Here is a 22,686-nt window from a genome sequence, read left to right as displayed (position 1 = left end):
CAAATTTTATTTCTCCCCACAACCTCCACACTGAGCTTGAGTAATTCAATCCAAACTTATGTGACTAGATGATTACATAAACATGCAAATTAAAAACAAACACTGCTTTCATGGGGAAAAAAATAATTTACATCAACATCCAGCACATGGGGAGACAAAAATAAAACTAGAAATGCAATGACGCAAATATCATGCATTCTTTATTCTATAAACCCAAGTTTCTATGGCACTGTTTGTGGTACATTAGACATATGCTGCTTTACAAGAACATTAGATTATACAACACAAACAGCTTCATTATTTGGAAACATGACAGAACAGAGCGTCTCTAGAGATAACCTTTGGTTCATGTTGCAATTCTATGGGCTTTAACAAAGGGGCACAGACATTAAAACATGAATACACTTCCCTTCTCAACACAGTTCATTCTTAGTCCTGTATGGCTCCCCTTCAGAACTATTAAACTTTGTAAGTCAGTTACCACACAATAAATCATTTAGAGTTTATAAGAGTTTAACTTTCACCTTTCCTTGCTGTTGATTATTATCAGGTGGAGCTGCTTTACTTGCTGGATCTCAGTTGTACTGAGCTTATGGTGGTTTGAAATAGTAAATCACTGGGGGAGGGGCAGTTAAAAGGTGCAAACGTAAATCGTCATGGAACCACCAAATGACTAAAAGTAGGCATAGATGTAGGCCATTCCGCCCATTGTGACTGCCTTATCATTCAGTGAGTTAATCCTTAAATCCACTTCCTGCCCTTTTTCCATAATCTTTAATTCCCTTACTGACTAAAAATCTGTGTATCCCAGCCTTGAATATACTTAATGACCGAGCCTCAGTAGACTTCTGCGGTAAAGAATTCAACAAATTCATTAGTCTCAGAGGAGGAATTCCTCAGCTGTCCTAAATGGAAAACTCCTTATTCTGGGAATATGACCTCTGATCAGAGATTCTCCAAAGATGGCAATAGGATGGGGTGAACCAGCGTCTCTACATCAACCCTGTCAAGTCTTCTTGTGTGTTCCTATAAATTTGCCGCTCATTCATTTAAATTCCATTGAGTCGAGGCCCAACATACTCAAGTGGCCTCTATGGGTCCTGGGACCCGTCTCCAGCGCCAGTATATCTTAGTTATGGAGCCCAGAACCATTCATAGTATTCGAGCTGTGCTCTGACTCGTACCTTCTGTAGCTGTAGCAAGACCTTCCTATTTTAATATTCTATTCCGTTTGAATTAAAGGTCAACACTCCATTTGTTCCTCTATTGCCTACTAACCTTGTGTTAGCTTTTTATGATTGATGCACAAGGATGAGAATGCAACTAAACGTATCCCTAAACAAATCATTCTTTTACATTAAGCCAATAATTAAAATTCTGCTCATTAGATAGGATTCAAATTTAAACCAGGATTTGAAATATTACACCTCTTCCCACCCTACCTCTTGCAAAAATGCCATCCCGTATTCCCAATTCCTCCACTGTATGTGCTCCCAGGAGGACCAGTTCCACCACAGAACACACCAGATGGCCTCCTTCTTTAGAGACCGCAATTTCCCTTCCCACGTGGTTAAAGATGCCCTCCAACACATCTCATCCACATCCCGCATCTCCGCCCTCAGACCCCACCCCTCCAAACGTAACAAGGACAGAACGCCTCTGGTGCTCACCTTCCACCCTACCAACCTTTGCATAAATCAAATCATCCGCCGACATTTCCGCCACCTCCAAAAAGACCCCATCACCAGGGATATATTTCCCTCCCCACCCCTTTCCGCCTTCCGCAAAGACTGTTCCCTCCGTGACTACCTGGTCAGGTCCACACCCCCAACAACCCACCCTCGCATCCTGGCACCTTCCCCTGCCACTGCAGGAACTGCAAAACCTGCGCCCACACCTCCTCCCTCACCTCCATCCAAGGCCCTAAAGGAGCTTTCCACATCCAAAGTTTTACCTGCACATCCACTAATATCATTTATTGCACCCGTTGTGGTCTCCTCTACATTGGGGAGACTGGACGCCTCCTAGCAGAGCGCTTTAGGGAACATCTCCGGGACACCCGCACCAATCAACCACACCGCCCTATGGCCCAACATTTCAACTCCCCCTCCCACTCTGCCGAGGACATGGAGGCCCTGGGCCTCCTTCACCGCCGCTCCTTCACCACCAGACGCCTGGAGGAAGAATGCCTCATCTTCTGCCTCGGAACACTTCAACCCCAGGGCATCAATGTGGACTTCAACAGCTTCCTCATTTCCCCTTCCCCCACCTCACCCTAATTCCAAACTTCCAGCTCAGCACTGTCCCCATGACTTGTCCTACCTGTCTATCTTCTTTTCCACCTATCCACTCCACTCTCCTCCCTGACCTATCATCTTTATCCCCTCCCCCACTCACCTATTGTACTCCATGCTACTTTCTCCCCACCCCCACCCTCCTCTAGCTTATCTCTCCACGCTTCAGGCTCTCTGCCTTTATTCCTGATGAAGGGCTTTTGCCCGAAACGTCGATTTTGCTGCTGCTCGGATGTTGCCTGAACTGCTGTGCTCTTCCAGCACCACTAATCCAAAAACAGGATTTGAAAGAACCCATTTGAGAATTCTGTCCATTTATATTTTTGTTGCATTGGTAACTGAAAGTAATTTAATAAAAGTTTTATTTTTGTTCCACACCAGTCCTTGAAAGATTGGACTGGGGCCTTTTCATGAAGGATGCAAATCAGTGACCTTACCCATAAACATTCAGACGAGGAGACAAGACACTAAAGCAAATGCAACACACTATATGAAGTATCCACTTTTACAGGTTACTGACAGTACCTGAATTTCTTCTCTATTCAGCTGAGTATTGTTCTGCACAAAATTTTCTGGTTTGTCCCATGTGCCCTCTGTAGTTTGCAGGTTGTAGTAGTATTCATATTTGTCTTTTATCTTGTGCATAACCCACACACTTCCATTTGGTTCTACAACAATAATACAAAGAAAAAAGGATTTAACGTTGCTATTCATACCTTCACTTTAACAACAGGGGTGGGGTTGGAAACTGTAACACTGTAGAAATCTGAACTCAAATCTAATGAAGTGCATAATGCACACTAATCTCTGACACGTTGTGAAGATTAGTTGCTTGCAGCTCGAAGTCCTTTTATCCGCTGAATTCCATTCAAAGTAATAATTCAATGCAACTTATAAATTAACTACTTAAATGAAGTTTCTTGCTGCAAAACCTTTTGAAAAATACTATCCTTCATTTAATGGCCTTCTGAAAAAAAGGATAGAAACTGCTGTCTTAAGAATTAAGCAAAGCATGAGATTTAAATGGAAACAAAGACAGGTTTCTGATTTTCCTCAAGGATTATATGCTATTGCTTTAGGACTTCATCTTCAAAATTAGAGCTTCAAAATCTTATTTATCCAGTCATTCAATTTGGTTAATTCAAAGACACATTTGTTTTAAATGTACTTTCTTGCCACCAATATACCTAGTAATGCAAATCTAATTCATGTCAAACAGCTGCATTCACAAACCTCGCTCTAGAATATGGAATATATTCACAAGAACTTTATCAGGCATACCTTAGAATGAGCTATCATGCTATGAACTGATGCACTAATGCCTAAACACCAAAAAGAGCAGTGACAGGTCAGAAAAATGATCCTTCAACCAACCAGAAAGCTGTCTGCTTCTACCTCAACCAGTAACTGGTGGTTGAGAACTAGGTAAACAAAGTTGGGCAAAGTTAGAAATTCTCATTCTCAACAGTATTGGACATTATTGTGCAAGGGCAAGAACGATGGCTGATCTTCTATCAATGTTTCAGTCACAAGCACTGACTGGATTATCTAATCCATCTTCTCCAGAGATTTCTACTGTCAAAGTGCAGAGGTCAAATGATGCAGGAGTTGAGTGCACTGAATAAACATGTCAATACAATGGCAGCAGCTCAGTTTACTGGGTGGATACCTGGAATAGGTCTTTGTTTCATTAGGATATGCTTGGCAGGCTGGGCTTGTTTTCACCAGCATTTAGAAGAACGAGAGATGGTTTAATTGAAATTTATAAAACGTTAAATAAACCTCAACAAGCCAATGTGGAAAGGATATTTATTCTCATGGGTGAGTGCAAAGCTTGAGTCTTTTGTCTGAATGTGAGCTGTCACCTTTTTAGGAAAGAGATCGAGGGGATTTTTTTTCTCAGATGGTTATACACATTGGAATTATCTGTCTCAGGTGGTGGTGGAGACAGTGCCACTGGATCTTTCTAAAACTGAACAATTGTGCACTGTTCAGTTTTGAAATTGCATCACTTATCTACAGACCTCAATGTCACTTTGACTGAGACATAGGTGAAAGAGTTTAATATTCAGGGGTGAGGTAGGAGTAAACTTGCTGTTGACACAGCATTCGACATTGTATCGAGTGTGTGGTGCTGGAAAAGCACAGCAGCTGAAGGACTTCCCGATGAAGGCCTTTTGACCGAAACATCAATTTTCCTGCTCTACAGATGCTGCCTGGCCTGCTGTGCTTTTCCAGCATCACACTCTCGACTCTAATCTCCAAGATCTGCAGTCCTCACTTTCACCTATTCAATATTGTTTGGCAGGAAGGAGCCCTGACTACAAAAACAGAAATTGCTAGAAAAAACTCAGCAGGTCTGGCAGCATTTGTGGAGAGAAATCAGGGTTAACATTTTGAGTCCAGTGACCCTTCCTCAGAACTGAATGTTAACTGATTTCTGTTGAGCTTTCCCAGCAACTTCTGTTTTTGTTTCTTATTTATGGCATTCTTCCTGTTTTTATTTAGGAGACCTGATTAAACAGGCTGACAAATGGCATTTATCATTTGTGCCACTTAAGAGTAAGATGCCACAACTGCGCCAACTTGAACAAAAAACATTTATACACAATAATGTTCACCACTTTGAAAAATTCAAGAATACCATTTGTATGTAAATCAGCGACAGCTTCAACTTATGATGAGAACAAAACAAAAGCAAAGTCAGCAACATTTACTGGATGCTGTGGTTCTGTTCGCCAAGTTGGGAATTTGTGTTGCAGACGTTTCGTCCCCTGTCTAGGTGACATCCTCAGTGCTTGGGAGCCTCCTGTAAATGCCGGAGGAAACATCACAGAAGCGCTTCACAGGAGGCTCCCGGGCACTGAGGATGTCACCTAGACAGGGGACGAAACGTCTGCAACACAAATTCCCAGCTCGGCGAACAGAACCACAACAACGAGCATCCGAGCTGCAAATCTTCTCACAAACTTTGATTTACAGTATGCAGATTCATTGCTGTGAAATGTTGTGTTGACTCTTCATTTTCTGGAAAATCTATTGCAGCCAATGTACTGGTTTCACTGTTGTCAGTGCAGAGAAGACAGTGAGAATGGACCACCAGGTCTGTACCAAAATTATAGAGCTGCATTCATAACCATAACTGCATTGTATTACATTCTTTTTCTAGACTGGTAATAAATATATATATTCTACCAGTGAGGCTGACTGTTTAAACTTGGGTTTGAGGCTTCACATGTTCTGGAACGTCAATGAAGAACACCATCTTATCTACCACTTATTATGCAAGAGCCAAACTTGATGAAAACCAAACATATAGACACAGGGAAAATGGACACAGTTGTGCAACTTCCAGTCTAATGTCTGTGACAGAACTAAAGATTGATGCATTACTGAAAAAGACCAAGATACCTTTTAACATTCTGTGCTGACTGGTTAATTTATCTGCTAGTCTGCCCCAAGCTGTTGCTAATGCTAAAGAAAATTGCTTATCCCTCGTGTTTCATACCATCTCCAGTCTTTTTTCTTTTTTCTTCAGAGAGTTCAGTCTGATAGCTATCCGCACATTCTGGTATAAGCCCTCTCGTGGTTATGTTGGAAGACTGTATTGTAGTCAATGTCAGCTGTGGATCACCCTTCTCAATTGCTGAGTTAACTTCAGAAATTGCAACAGCCACTTAAAGAGAAATAAAGGTCATACGAATGCATTAGATATGCTTACATCTCAAAATAAAAATGCAAGTATTTCTTTCATTTTATTAGCTAAATTTTGAGGTATTAATGACAGATAAATGAATGGCATTCACAACAATTCCTGGATCCTGCAGTCACACCACACAAATGCCAGGCAATGATCATCACTAATAAGAGATGATCTAATCGCCACCCATTTGATATTCAACTGTATTACACCACCACTGAAGACCCCACGAACAACATCCTGGGGATTACCATTGACTAGAAATTCAACTGGAATTACTACAAACAGTGGCTACAAGAGCAAGTCAGAGACTAGGAATAGAGACGAGGGTGGCACGGTGGCTCAGTGGTTAGCACTGCTGCCTCACAATGCCAGGGACCCAGGTTCAATTCCAGCCTCAGGTGACAGTACAAATTTCACAAGACATTCTCCCAGTGTCTCCAGTTTCCTCCCACAGTCCAAAGATGTGCAGGTTAGGTGAATTGGCTATGCTAAAATGCCCAGAGTGTTAAGGGATATGTAGATTAGGTGCATTAGTTAGGGGTAAATGTAGAATAATAGAGTAAGGGAATGGGCCTGGCTGGGTCACTATTTGGAGAGTCGGTGTGGACTCGTTGGGCCGTCGGGCTAGTTTCCACACTGTAGGGATTCTATGAATAATGCGGCGAGTAACTCACTCCTAACTCTCCAAACCCTGTCCACCATCTACGAAGTGCACATCACGAGTGTGGTGGAATACTCTCCAATTGCCAGCTGCACCAATACTCAAAAAAACATGACATCATCCAGGATAAAGCAGTCATCTGGATGGGTATCACATCCACAAGCATCCACTCCCTCCCTATGACATTGTGGTCTACCTACAGCACATGGACTGCAGCAGTTCAAGACAGCACCACCACCTTAAGGGCTGGTGGGGATGGGTAATTAATGCTGGCCTTCCATCAATGTCCACATCCCCCAAGTGAGGTAGTAAAGAGGCTGTCACTTAACACTGAAATCCAAAACCTTCCACTCATTCTATACTACCCCCCACAGAATGCACCATAGTGATTTCAAGTAGAACTTGCCATTTTACGCTATTTTACTTGCTGCAAAATCCCTGAAAACATTATACTTTGTTGAATGAGACGTAACTGAGTTTTAACATGATTGACTAAGTCCTGAATACTCTTATGCAGCCTTATTGATCAAGAGAAAACTATGTTTGTGGAATGTCAAATTTCTTCAATGCAATATTAAGATAAACCGTTAATAATTTAGCCTTTACCATAACTCCATGTCCCAATCTTTTGGGTCACTCAGGTGTATTTCAAGGTTAAAAATCACACAACACCAGGTTATAGTCCAATAGGTTTAATTAGAAGCACTAGCTTTCGGAGCACTGCTCCTTCATCAGGTGATTGGGGAGTACACAGGTGTATTTCAGTTCTTGTTGGCTGCATTAGTGGGATTGGTGCCTAGCCAAGCACCCGAGAGTCTACTGGAGTCAAGAGTGTTGTTAAGTAAGCTATGTAAATACACACAACCCATAAACTACATTAAGTAGCAAAGTGCACAGCAGCTCATCAACATGCTGCCAAAGCATGCTATGAAATCATATGCTTGAAGTCCTTATGTTCAAAATAAGGAAGTGGCACATTCCAGTGTCTTCTTTGGAATTTTCCCTCTTGGTTCGGTCAGTACATCGGTACATGAAAGCAATCATGCAATGCCAGCTTAATGTCTGATTTTGCAACTTTAACCAGATTTTCCATTAACTATAATTATGTATAATTAATTATACCTTAACAACATGACAATGTTCTACTTGTGCAATGCTCTGTCAAAGATACCACTTTCTTGCGTGAAAAAGGAACTAATTAGATTAGATTACTTACAGTGTGGAAACAGGCCCTTCGGCCCAACAAGTCCACACCGACCTGCCGAAGCACAACCCACCCATACCCCTACATTTACCCCTTACCTAACACTACGGGCAATTTAGCATGGCCAATTCACCTGACCTGCACATCTTTGGACTGTGGGAGGAAATCGGAGCACCCGGAGGAAACCCACGCAGACACGGGGAGAACGTACAAACTCCACACAGTCAGTCGCCTGAGGCGGGAATTGAACTCGGGTCTCTGGCACAGTGCTAACCACTGTGCCGCCCACAAATTCTAGTTTATTTATATTTTCTATAGATAAGTTCTTTGCTCTACTTCCCAGGAATCTAACAAACCCCTACTAAAAAAAAGACACCTTACAAAATACATAGATTTAATTTGGACATCAGTCTTCTGGCGACAGATCAAAAACTGCAGTTACCTTGTCAGACCAGTTTATTGTTGCTGTAGGTTATATATGATTTTTTTAGAAAAATTAGATTATGCTTAATTTAAATGCACCATTATCTTTTACTTACAGCAATGAGCATCATCAGTATTCTTATTTGCAGAAATGATCGCTTCCTGTATCTCATCCAACCACAACACAGCTGAATCATCCTGAGTCACCTTTAATTTAAATATGCAGATAAAGATCAGAATCTTACCTTCAAATATAACCAAATCAACACATTAAACTAGAAAAATGAACAAAATTCACAGTAAAAAACCAGTCATCTCAACCTGCAGAGATTTTATGAATAATTAACTGGGAAAATGAAATAACGATAGTGGTGGAGGCAGATTCCATCAGAGACTTCAAAATTTGAATTTAGAGAGCGATAGAGATAGGGCTGGAGATTATGACTAGCTGGGTAGCTCTTTCAGGTGCCAGTACAGATATGATGGGTTGAATCACCTCCTTCTGTACTGTAAAATTCTATGCTTCTGTGTGGAAATGCCATATGGAAGCTCTATAAATCTAAATTGTAAATGGTCTGCAATTCAGGATTTTCATAATGACTAATAGTGAGTGATACAGACCATCCACTGCAAGTAGTACCACTGCATCAACCCAAAGTACATATGAAAATCTAGGCGAGTTGTTTTCGGGTGGGAGTCGGAGAAATAACAGCATATCTTGGTACACACAGCATCTGACTCAAAGGCAACAGTGCCATCAACTCCATCAAGCTGTCACATCTTGCCAAACTTCTTCAGATTTAAAGCAGTGAAAAGTGCAATTCATGAAATGAAAACAGGGAAACAGTGATGGCAACGAGAGAGCTCACTCTTATATAATGAGATTACAAAGCACATGGGAGAGTTCTACTGGTTGTATTATGACCTCTGCTGGTATTTAAATAAATAACACTACTTAATGACTGTGCAAAGCTCAACAAAAATTCAGTGCTAAGAAATGAAGCCTCCACAGTTTTAAAATGATTTTATCAAGCCAGAGAAGTAACAAGAAGGAGTAATTTTCCATTGGTCTTGACCCTGATAATAGTGGATATTTTCTTTAAGTACGCACTTTAACAATGATTTCTATGACAATTTCATCTCTGAAGAAGGCAGCAGCACAAGTTCTTGTGGAGCAGGATATCTCGGACAACACATTCTGATTTACAGGTTTAATAAGGGAGGAGAGTTGTGGGTGTCTTAGTAAAAATGGCAAGCAGAGCTCCCCAGCTTTGCCATTCTTAATGCAGCAATTTCTGGGTCAGTATGTTTTTACATATGGAAGATGAGTTTGAATCCTAAAGGAAACATCATCTTTATTTGCAGAATCATTTGTTCACTATACTTGGCAACCATTCTGCCCATTTAGTCTACCCCAGGTCTAGGTTCAAGATGCAAGTCATTAGTGCTGATATTATTTATTGTCTACACAAAAAGATAATCTGGTTGTTTTCACAAATAGTGATTTCTATTAATAAAAAGAAACCACAGAAAGGTATAGAATAGAAAGTTGTCATTTGGTCTATCATGTCTGTGATGACTCTATCAAAGAGCTATTTAATCAGTCTCACTCCCCTACCCATTCCCAGTCAGAAATCACATGACATCAGGTTATAGTCCAACAGATTTATTTGAAATCAAACTTTGAGCGCTGCTCCATGTTATTTGCCATTCTTTTGTCAATCAGATTAAGGCTGCGTTTTCTTGCTACTGATCATTCTGCTCGTGGAAGCAGCTTATTCTTTTTCACTCAATCAATACCTGATCTATTGAAAATATTCCCAGTTCCTTCAGTCTGTCCATGTAACTGAAGTTTTTCCCCTTGGTAGAATTCTAATTAAAGTCACAGAGTGATACAGCGCAGAAACAGACCCTTCGGTCCAACCAGTCCATGCCGATCATAAGTCTTAACTAAGGCCGTCCCAGCTGCCTGCACTTGGCCCATGTCTCAGACTATAGGGCTCTTCTCTCATTACAGCGGTTGTTTAACCTGAGGGCCACCACACCTATGACAAGGGGAGAGACTGAGAAGGAGAATGCTTTATGGTAATCTTAGCTGGCGTGGGAATTGAACCCGCTCTGTTGGGTTCACTCTGCATCGCAAACCAACTAACTGAGCTAACAGATTCCCTCTGTTGTGATAGCATAAGATGGAATAAAAGAGAGTTCATAAAATGAATCCTTGGAAGCATTGGAAAATTCCTACCACCAAACAAGGTATTTTCTATGGTCTTAAAACACAATCAGCACTTTTTCATGTAAAGTTTAGGACTGAAGATGACTGCACTGACCTCCAAAGTATTTTTTCTATTCCATTTATTGAATTTACAGTAGAAAGATTTTATAGACAAGTAAACATGAACAAAATAAGCAGCCATTTTATAAAGGCTCACCTTGCACTTCTGTTGCTTAGTGTGCCATAGAACATCTTGATAATGGGATGCTATTGAGGACTTCACGCCCTGTAATTTAGCAGTTGGCATCAGTAATGCTTCCAGTGTTTTATTAGGATCTTCTTTATCCACTATCTCATTGATAAGGCCAGCTGCAATGATCTCTGTAGTAGTAAAACCAAGAGAAATACAGTCTTACAACAACTAAGTAATGGTAATAAATTGCTAAATTATGTTGTGATGTGTTTCAATACTGAAAAGTTCAAGCACCACTAATTAGATTAGATTAGATTAGATTAGATTACAGTGTGGAAACAGGCCCTTCGGCCCAACAAGTCCACACCGACCCGCCGAAGCGAAACCCACCCATACCCCTACATTTACCCCTTACCTAACACTACGGGCAATTTAGTATGGCCAATTCACCTAACCTGCACATCTTTGGACTGTGGGAGGAAACCGGAGCACCCGGAGGAAACCCACGCAGACACGGGGAGAACGTACAAACTCCACACAGTCAGTCGCCTGAGTCGGGAATTGAACCCGGGTCTCTGGCGCTGCGAGGCAGCAGTGCTAACCACTGTGCCACCGTGCCGCCTTGAACACTAAATTATCTATTGTAAATTATAGTATTTCTGGGTCTTTGGAATAAATTTAACCTCAATTTACAACAAAAATGTAAAACTATAAATATAACAGTTAATGAAGTTAGTACAGAGCTAAACCACAGAGCTAGAAGCTCGAAAGATTTACTTCCCAGTTAGCCAATTTCAACCAGTGCGGTAAAACAGCATTGTAATATAATCTTGAAGTCCTAAGACATAGAAATAAGTATTCCTCTTCCTAACCACATGTACTAGAAAATGGGCACAGATTGCACAAACAAGGGTGAGTACTTAACAGTGACTCCCCACATTCTGTTCAACTGGACCACCAAAAACCTTATGCAGGTTTAAAGGACCAAGCGAGGGGGAATGTGCACAGCAGCAACAGCCGTGGAACCATGGTGCTAAAAGTCAAAGTCTCTAAAGTTGAAAGAGGAGATAAAATTTGTAACTTTTGAAGAGAATAATCTTCAAAAGCACACTGACAATAAGGTGGAAAAATTACACATCATGCAGAGAATAATAGATTTAAAGGGTACAATGAAAAATATAAACTTAAAATCTGTAAACCCCCTTCCAATATAGGTTTTGACACAAATTATTTAGAATCAAGAGAATATATGCTGATGCCAATCATTAACAAATGTATTCAGGCTGGCATATATTATCTTGACATAAAAATGGATCATCAAGCTCTGAAATTTCAACAAACTAACTTGAAGCCTTTAGATTTTGATTTGATTGAAGTACAATTGAAAATGAGCTGGGACATGTTAAGATGAACAAAGTCCTGAGATGTGAAAGTAGCCAAGCCCAGAGGAATCTGCAAAGGGATTTCTAAATAACATGGCTGAGAATACATCCTGAAAAAACTAGCCAAGTGGTCATTACCTGGACATTAACAATCACCATTTGGAATGCATAGTTTATTTCTCCAAATGGTTCTGGTAGTGAAACTGCTTGACTATAATTCTAAAACTTAATTTAAAGATTTTTTTTTAAAAAACTCCCTACCAATCAAAGGTTCATGGGGGGCTCTGACTATTGGAACTTGTAACCATGTATTGCTCGCATTGAGGGCCAGTGACTAAAGCCACCTCCTGCATAATGCCATGATTATAAACCAGTGGTTTTTGTTACAAAGACACAGATCCAGAAGCATTGGTCCTGGAAATCACAATACACTATGGAATAAGGACTTGCTCACTCTTTTAAAATGGTGTCCAGTTTGGCAGAGGGTTATCAGCCCTGAGAATAAATCAGCTGCTGACCTAGATCTTTTCAATAACTGCAACATTTGCTCTGACTGCATCCAAGAAATCAGATAAATATTGGTCTCAGCTTAAAAAAAAATCCTTGCACCTCAAAGACAACCAGAGGGCCCTTAACCACACAATGTTTCATCTTCCTTTGCACTGGACGGTATTCACCTTGAAGTTAGTGCGTTTCTGTGTGCGATGCAAAGGCCTTATGCTCAATGTCACATTTTTAGTAGATTACCTGGTTTAAGAGGTAATAAATTTGCTATTTTCCTTAAGTTAAAGAAACTTTGGCTCCTTTATGACATATTATAATCAGAGAGGGACGCAACCTTGTTCAAAAATTTTCATAAACATTTGTTGTAGCCAACCAAGGAGATTTAGCAGGTATTAGCAGGTCCACACCTTTTAACCTGGTCACCAATGTACAAATTCAGACTCGATAACCTTGCAATGAGAATGTAACAACTAATCCTTTAGTGAAGATTTTATTACGTGTTACTTCATGGAAAGTAAAAATCAAGTACAAGGATGATGGCTGGAAAAGTTAAACTGCATATTCTCTTTTCAAGGTTCAAAGATCTATAGTATGTTACAAGCCTTTTCTTTCCATCTCAGTTATATAAGCCATTTTAATATTAGTGCTTACCTTCCCTAAGATGGCAAATGAAATTTTAAGAATTAGTAACTAATTCATCTGTGGAATTGGGATCAAGCTAAAAGCTTTGCACTTTAGGCTTATGCTATTAAGGAATTCTTCAATAATGACTTTCGACATCCATTACTTTTTAATGAAAGTTGAAGTACAAAACAACAGACTTTTCTACAACAATCCAGTTTCTGATGATAAAGGAAATAATATTAATTTTACTTAATGCTAACAAAACATTTTAGGATCCCGTGGTGAATTAGTATTCAAAGTTAAACTCAGATTTCAAATTCATCCCTTTGATTTTCTGGAAAAAGATTAAATAGACTGTGACATTTTTCAGTTTAATAAAAAAACACAATATCACAATTTACTTAGGTGCAATTCTGTGTCATGTGGGCTCCTTTAGTTTAAACTACAATGCATGCAGCACGTGAATAACTAAGTTACAACTTGCTCTGCTGTTCCTGTCATCTTCTGGACAGGAGACCCACAGTAACTTACGAGTCAGTCCATAATATCAGTCCCACTGCATAGTGGAGACACTTTAAAAAGGTAAAATAGATTGATCCAATTCAACACATCAGCAAAAAGGTAATCCCAGTTTTGGAAGATATAACTCACTTTCATTTTCTTCCTGGACTTGCAAATTGATTTCTTCAATACAGCTTTGAATGTCATTCCAGCTTAAATACTGCTGTCCTTCGTCTGCAGCTTGCCTCTTCATTTGTACCAGCTTATCCGCATACCTGAGAGAAAAAGAACTTGGAATCTGAACAGTTCAAGAGCAAGACCACTCGGGAACTTATTTCACATATCAATTGTCACATATTTAAAGTCTAAGCCTGAAGGCCCAAGTTTAATTTAGATAAATATGAGGTGCTGCATTTTGTGAAAGCAAATCTTAGCAAGACTTATACACTTAATGGTAAGGTCCTAGGGAATGCTGCTGAACAAAAAGACTTTGGAGTGCAGGTTCATAGTTCCTTGAAAGTGGAGTCGCAGGTAGATAGGATAGTCCAGGTGGCATTTGGTATGCTTTCCTTTATTGGTCAAAGCACAGAGTACAGGGGTTGGGAGGATATGTTGCGGCTATACAGGACATTGTTTTGGCCACTGTTGGAATATTGCGGCAATTCTGGTCTCCTTCCTATCGGAAAGATGTTGTGAAACTTGAAAAGGGTTCAGAAAAGATTTACAAGGATGATGCTCGGGTTGAAGGATTTGAGCTATTGGAAGAGGCTGAACAGGTTGGTGCTGTTTTCCTTGAAGGGAGGCTGAGGGGTCACCTTATAGAGGTTTATAAAATTATGAGGGGCATGGATAGGATAAATAGGGGTGGGGAAGTCCAGAACTAGAGGGCATAGATTTAGGGTGACAGGGGAATGATATAAAAGAGGCCTAAGGGGCAACATTTTCCACTCAGAGGATGGTACGTGTATGAAATGAGCTGCCAGAGGAAGTGGTGGAGGCTAGTACAATTGCAACATTTAAAAGACATTTGGATGGGTATATGAATAGGAAGGGTTTGGAGGGATATGGGCCAGGTGCTGGCTGGTGGGATTAGAGTGGATTGGGATATTTGGTCAGCATGGACAAGTTAGACCGAAGGGTCTGTTTCCATGCTGTACATCTCTATGACTATAAGCCAAAACAAACTACTATATGTGAAAAATTGCACACGGGTTTTTAAAGGAGGATACCGAGATGCCCATGCAATGGCCAAAGTCCAAGAAAATATACCCTTTACAACACAGGAAAAAGATAAATCATGTAGCTCATTTTAGAATTTTTCTAGATTCTAGAGGGAACAAAAACAATTTATCTGCCTTACTTTTAATACAAAACAAATTTAGAAACATAATTCCATACAGATTAAAAAAGTGAAACTGTCCACTCAGCCAGAAACAGCCTTCAGTTCTTATCACAGCCATAAACTGAGTGCAAATCTTTTTGCCTCTGGAAGTCCTCCTGTCACAAAGTCCATTTACCTAGTGCTCACTGAAGAAGCTTCTCACACCATTACTAAATTTGCTTTTCACCGACTGAACTTGTGTATCCTGTTTTGTTGTCATGGATAGATTTGAAGTAATAGTCTGCATTTAGTTTTCAGAGTTTACCGAATAAAAGTTCCTTAGAAAATAAGAATGAGTATGGGACAATTTTAATTTTGCACCAGTAAACAAGCAGGAGACAGGTGGAGGCAGGCTGTGATTGGCTGAAGACGATGATAGCAGAGCTTTGTGTTGAGGTGGGGTCACCGGACCTGAGAAATTAACTCTGATTTCTCTTCACAGATGCTGTCAGATCTGAGTTTTTTTCAGCAGCTTCTGTTTTTGTTTCTGATTTACAGCATCTGCAGTTCTTTCGGTTTTCATTTAGAGTTACATCCATGTTCATTTGAGCTAATTTGGATATTTGACATTTCAGGCAGGAGTACACAGACATGGAGTGTGCCTAGCAAGCTGTACTGTCCAGTCCTTTCAATGTTCACACAATGTTCTAATATGGAAGACTGAATTTTTTTGAATGAAATCTTAAAGGTTGATTTTTTTATCATTATAACAATAGGTAAAGTCAGAGAAAATAGTGATATGCAATAGGGAAGAAGCTGGAGTTGAAATTTGAGTGCTTTGAGTTAATCTTGTGTTAAGTGGTAGTGAGGCATATTCTAAGGTCAGAAACAAGGTACCTATAGTACATAACTAGCTTGTTAGGGTGAATATTTCAGGAACTAGCAGCATGTACTGCTCTGCACATGAAATCAGTCATTTATTAGCTCATAGCTTTAAATAGCTCTCCCTCAATAACCACAAGAAAAATGAAAAATAAGGAACTGGCAGAATTGTACATTCACAATATTATGTAGCTGTACAGAGATCAGAAAAGATGCAAGAAAAGCTTTGCATGAAGAGATTACAATCACTTTCAATATTCCACTGTGGAAAGATAGCACAAGTTTAAAACCAGTTAAAATTAATACTTCAAAGTTTGTGAGAAGATTTGTAGCTCGGGTGCTCGTTGTTGTGGTACTGTTCGCCGAGCTGGGAATTTGTGTTGCAGATGTTTCGTCCCCTGTCTAGGTGACATCCTCAGTGCTTGGGAGCCTCCTGTGAAGCGCTTCTGTGATGTTTCCTCCGGCATTTATAGTGGTTTGTCTCTGCCGCTTCCGGTTGTTAGTTCCAGCTGTCCGCTGTAGTGGGCAGTATATTGGGTCCAGGTCGATGTGCTTATTGATTGAATCTGTGGATGAGTGCCATGCCTCTAGGAACTCCCTGGCTGTTCTCTGTTTGGCTTGTCCTATAATAGTAGTGTTGCCCCAGTCAAACTCATGTTGCTTGTCATCTGCATGTGTGGCTACTAAGGATAGCTGGTCATGTCGTTTCGTGGCTAGTTGGTGTTCATGGATAGTTGGTGTTCATGGATGCGGATCGTTAGCTGTCTTCCTGTTTGTCCTATGTAGTGTCTTGTGCAGTCCTTGCATGGGATTTTATACATTACATTGGCTTTGGACACATAGCAGAAGCGGTAATGCAAAGATTAGAACAAACAGTCTTACCGCAAATTCAACCCAAACTCTGGGTCAGATATGTGGATGACACCTTTGTAATCATTAAAAACACAGAAATAGAGAACACACACCGGATCATCAACGCCACACTCTCAGGAATCAGATTCACTAGAGAGGAAGAAAAGGCCAACCAACTCCCATTCCTAGACGTGATGGTACAGAGAACACCGAACGGAGAATTCACCACAAAGGTATACAGGAAAGACACTCACACAGACCAAGTCCTGAACTACGAAAGCAACCACCCAACACACACAAAAGAAGGTGCATCAAGACACTGTTCAAAAGGGCCACAACATACTGCAGCACGCCAGAACTGCAAAAAGAGGAAGAAGAATACCTATACATTGTATTCGCCAAAAACGGATACCCCCGCAATTTCATCAACAGATGCCTAAGGGAAAGGCAAAGGAACGAGGACATGCCACAACCCAAAGGACTAGCCACATTACCATACATCAACAGCATTTCCGAACTGACAGCCAGACTATTGCGACCACTCGGGCTCATAACGGCACACAAACCAACAACCACTCTCAGACAACAACTCACCAGAACGAAGGACCCGATAGCCAGCATGAGCAAAACCAATGTAGTGTACAAAATCCCATGCAAGGACTGCACAAGACACTACATAGGACAAACAGGAACACAGCTAACGATTCGCACCCATGAACACAAACTAGCCACGAAACGACACGACCAGCTATCCTTAGTAGCCACACATGCAGATGACAAGCAACATGAATTCGACTGGGACAACACTACTATTATAGGACAAGCCAAACAGAGAACAACCAGGGAATTCCTAGAGGTATGGCACTCATCCACAGATTCAATCAATAAGCACATCGACCTGGACCCAATATACCGGCCACTGCAGCGGACAGCTGGAACTGACAACCGGAAGCGGCAGAGACAAACCACTATAAATGCCGGAGGAAACATCACAGAAGCGCTTCACAGGAGGCTCCCAAGCACTGAGGATGTCACCTAGACAGGGGACGAAACACCTGCAACACAAATTCCCAGCTCGGCAAACCGAACTACAACAAAATTAATACTTGCATTTCATAATGTTCATTAAATTGAACAAATAATTTCTAACCCAACGTGTAGTCTGATTGGTTTTATTCTTCCACTTAGTAAATTCAAGAAGAACATGCAAAGGCATATGATATATCCAAAAAGCCAGATTGTACTGACAGGGTTTCACTAATTGACCTCTGCGGTTTTTTAACTTTTACACTGAAATTAAAAAAGCAAATATGCATTCAGGCTTATAGAAAACATTGGCTGGTTTATGAAGTGGTCAGCATCATGGAATCAAAGAAAACGAACCAGCCAAAGATCTATTAATGCAAAACATCATAACGGAGTCTCTGATACTTGGATCACTATTGTGGCCTGTCCTAATGCTTTCTTAACCGTGACCAGAACTGGACAAAAAAGAACTGTGGATTATTTATAATGTGACTATCACTTCCTCTAATTTACATTTTACTGTTTTAGCTTGAGTATTCAATATGAATTTTTTCAAAAATTACTTGCTGCAACAGGGCAATCTGATGCATTGCTGAATGGTTTTACATATCTTTCCCAACACAACAGCTACAATTCCATCTTGTCATCCTTATCATCTCTGAAGTACATGGTGGTTTTCCCTGGCCCTTTACTTATCCCTGGAAAATCTGGATAACAAGGATATCGGTGTGTCAGGTTCCTACTTATCTTGACTACAGTTCCACCTTCAACACCATAAATTCGAAACAAACTCACCTCTGAACTCTGGGATCTAGGACTTGGCTCTCCACTCTGAAACAGGATCCTCGATTTCTTGACCCAAATCAGTAAGAGGCAACAACACCTTGTGGACAGCACGGTAGCACAGTGGTTAGCACTGCTGCCTCACAGCGCCAGAGACCTGGGTTCAGTGGGCGGCACGGTGGCACAGTGGTTAGCACTGCTGCCTCACAGCACCAGAGACCCAGGTTCAATTCCCACCTCGGGCTGCACATTCTCCCCGTGTCTGCGTGGGTTTCCTCTAGGTGCTCCGGTTTCCTCCCACAGTCCAAAAATGTCCAGGTTAGGCGAACTGGCCATGCTAAATTGCCCGTAGTGTTAGGTGAAGGGGTAAATGTAGGGGAATGGGTCTGGGTGGGTTGCGCTTCAGCGGGTCGGTGTGGACTTGTTGGGCCGAAGGGCCTGTTTCCACACTAAGTAATCTAAAAAAAAGTAATCTAATCTAATCTAAAACCTCCCCCACCATAATCCTCAACATCAGTGCCCTGCAAGGCTGTGTAGTCAGTTCTATTCCTTATACCCTCTCAACTGGTGGCTAACTTCATTTATAAGTTTACTGATGACAGTTGTAGGTCAGATCTCAAACAGCAACGAGACAGAGTACAGGAAAGAGATTGAATGCTTAGCAGCATGGTGTAAAGACAACAATCGCTTCATCAACATTAGCACAATGAAAGAGCTGGTCATTGACTTCAGGAAGTGGAATGGAGGACACACCCCTGTCTGCATCAAATGGTGCTGAGGTGGAGATGGTCGACAGTGTCAAGTTCCTGAGAGTGATGGTCACCAACAGTCTGTCCTCATCCACCCACATCAATGAGTCAAGAAAGCAGAACAATGCCCTCAGGAGGCTAAGGATATGTCCACAAGGACTCTTACCAATTTGTATTGATGCACCAGAAATAGCATATCTGGATGCATCACAGTGTGGTTTGGTGGCTGCTCCTCACAAGACCAAAGAACGGACAGAAACACAAGCCAGTCCATTACGCAAACCAGCCTTCCATCCATTGATTTCATTTATACTTCCCACTGTCTTGCAAAAGCAGCCAATGTAATCAAAGACTCCTCCCACACTGATTATACAATCTTCAACCTTCTTCCTTCAGGCAGAAGATCTAAATTTGAATATATGTGTGAATAGATTCAAGAACAGCTTCTTCCTTGCTGCTATCAGACTTTTGACCTTTCAAGTGTTAATTCCAATCTCTTTCTCTGTACCTTCTATGTAGCTGTAACATTAAACTCAAGCCTGTTCTGCTCCCTGTAAGATATGGAAAGCAACATCTTTCACTGTAACTTGGTATAACTGATGACAATAAATCAAATCAGTGTAGCACGACATTCTTCCATGATCGCCTCCCCATTGGGTCCATTCTTACCTATCGGTATCAACTGAGCATGTCTCCAGCAACATTGATTTTTCTTGCCACATCTAGAGCTCCCAGTACTCTTATCCACAGCCCCCCTCTTTCTTATCCCACGTCCCGTCCTTCAGTAACATCACCTAGAGACTATGTGTATGCTGATATCCAGACTCTCTCATCTTTAACCTCTCTCGACAGAATAGAGATGGGCCCAAAGTCAGAATATCTGTCCAAATCAAGACATCCACAAATACCTTCCTATTATTTAATCAGAGGAACAGAGGCATCATTTTCAGCCTCCAACAGACTCCATCATTCTCCTCAGCTACTCCCTCAGACTGAGCCAGACTGCGTAAAACAAGATCATTCTTCACACGTTCTGCCGCAGGAACTCTGCGGCAGTGGACTTAAGTCCACCAGTGGACTTAATTTTGCAAATGTTGTCCTTATGAACCTCCCACCCATCACTCTTCACAAAGAACAACTGGTCCAAAAACCAACTGCGTGCTTCCACTCCACTCCGACCTCCAATGACACACTCCTCCCCATAGTACTGCAGTTTAGTATCCTTGCAAAAAGACAAGGCTTTACTACTTAATGGCTGCAATTTTTCCAAGCCTTATCAGTGATCCTCATTCCACCCCCCAATTTTTAATTTGTTTTACATATTCAGTCTCAGAAAGTGGACATCAATGACTCGGCCAGCATTTATTGTTCATCTGTCATTGGCAATGGGAAGGGAATGGTGAGCCAACTTCTTGAACCACTGCAGTTCATGAGGTGTGGGCAGACCAACACTGCCAGCCAGGTTCATTCCTTGAAGAGGCTGTAATGGTTAATACAACTGAGTGGCTTGCTAAACCGTTTCAGAGGACAGTTAAGAGTCAACCACGTTTCTCTGGGTCGAGAGTCACAAATATGCCAGGCCAGGTCAAGGCGAGAGATCTCCTTCGTGGAAAGAAATGAGTGGTCTAGATGAGTTCATACAATTATAAACAATGGTTTCATGGTCACCATTGCTGGGACTACTTTTTAACTGCAGTTTCTTTATTTTATTAGTTGAACTGAAATTTCCAGCAGATGCTGTGGGACTTGAACTCGTGACCTTACAAGTGTTACTGTAGGTCTTTGGAATACTGCTCCAATCACATTATCAGTACACTACAGTTTCATATTCTGGTGTTTGGGGGGGTCCTAGTTGCCCTTTAACATTGGTATTGTTGCAGTTATAAAAATCCCAAACACTCCACTTCTATTTGCATCTTTAAATTGAATCTCTCCCTCCATGATTCGTCTACTGCATCTTTAATCATTTCTGCTTTCTTCTCTACTGTATCCATGCTGTCAGAACTACTCCAGCACAATCCCCCAATATCTTCTACAGAACCCAGCATGGCACCCAATACAGCATATTGGAAAATTTGATGATAAAGACATTACCCTAGGTGAAGGAATTTATCATCATCATTAGCTATTTTTACCCCAGTTATTGTTCTGGGTGCACAAAACTAAGCGTAAAAGAAGGAAGGTGACCAGATCGTTGCTCATCGGGTGACAAACCTCTAGACTGACATACAGTGAAAGCAGCTGGTGTTGAGAAATTCGAGAGAAAATTGGTCAGATTTCGTTGAAAAATTTTGTTTCAACGAAATTTCAGATAGCACCATATTTGGACTTTAAGATGTAACATAATAGCCAAACACACAATGGTACTTTACAAAACTTATCTAACTGGTATTTGGAGTCCAAAAGATCAAGAGCTAAGATCATAAAGCATAAATGGAGAGATAAATTGGTTACATATAAACAGGCTACTCACCTCAGATAATAGCAATTCAAGTACTAAAACTGGTTACAGTCAATATTTAACCAAAGGAAACTAAACCATCTGGAGTACACAGAAATCACAGGAAAATAATACGATAAATAATGCTAAATACAGGAATAAACTAATAAACCTACAACAATGCAGACCAACTGAAAGCTAGTTGCACCAAGCCAGTTGTTAATGAATTCATAAACATATCATACTAAATTCATTGTGGTAGGAAAGGTGTGTAATTGTGTCACATACAAAATGACTGGATAATCTATTAGTCGCACATGATAATAAGACTGTCCCTTTGCAAATACTGTCAAGATAAATAACTTACTTCAGTGCACAGAACCTACTTTATAACTGTCTGAAACTTTTAATCTGTTAGAAGACACGTTGAAATTTACACAAGTGACAATCTTTCTTTTTATCAGATTATCAGATGGCATATTCAGATATTTGTGTATTTTGCTTCCAATCACACACAAAGTGGAATATAGTTTCACTACATTCAAATGGACAAAGCAGAAAGCACAATTATCACAACTATAACTGCCTAAGAATGTAAGGAAGTTGATGGTTAAAATCACCAAGTGTACTTTAACATAAATACATGAGATATTATATTTTGAAAAGAAAAACATGGAATGAGAACATACCTGTTCATATTTGCACTGATTGTAAGAAACAGATAAATGACAACTTTTTTTAAGTGCTAGTATTAGATAACATCAGAAAAACATTTTGGACTTTACAAATAAAAAGGAAGAGGTATTGATCAATTATAAAATGCAGTTGAGAGATTTTTAGTTTGGAAATGGAACTGAAGTCATCAGGACAATCTCATCATAAAGGACAACCATAGCTATGAGGAGTAATTTGAGTTACTGACTGACTAT

The 22,686-nt window shown here is 40.6% G+C and overlaps 1 protein-coding gene across 1 annotated transcript in view; it reads right to left on the bottom strand.

The window, feature by feature from the left end:
- The window catches only part of iqgap2 (IQ motif containing GTPase activating protein 2), a 360,882-nt gene that overhangs the window by 127,179 nt on the left and 211,017 nt on the right, over positions 1–22,686 (bottom strand). Inside the window, exons 14-18 of the mRNA XM_088000344.1 lie at positions 13,855–13,979; positions 10,718–10,881; positions 8,402–8,492; positions 5,803–5,970; positions 2,820–2,962 (exon numbers count right to left, since the gene is read on the bottom strand). Coding sequence (XP_087856470.1) covers positions 2,820–2,962; positions 5,803–5,970; positions 8,402–8,492; positions 10,718–10,881; positions 13,855–13,979 — 691 coding nt within the window. The remainder of the gene's footprint in view (positions 1–2,819; positions 2,963–5,802; positions 5,971–8,401; positions 8,493–10,717; positions 10,882–13,854; positions 13,980–22,686) is intronic.

Source organism: Chiloscyllium plagiosum, unplaced genomic scaffold (genome assembly GCF_037043375.1).
Source record: "Chiloscyllium plagiosum isolate Xiang-an unplaced genomic scaffold, Cpla_swu_hap1 HiC_scaffold_2, whole genome shotgun sequence".
NCBI classification, from domain to species: domain Eukaryota; kingdom Metazoa; phylum Chordata; class Chondrichthyes; order Orectolobiformes; family Hemiscylliidae; genus Chiloscyllium; species Chiloscyllium plagiosum.
This window is presented reverse-complemented; position numbering and strand designations above follow the sequence as displayed.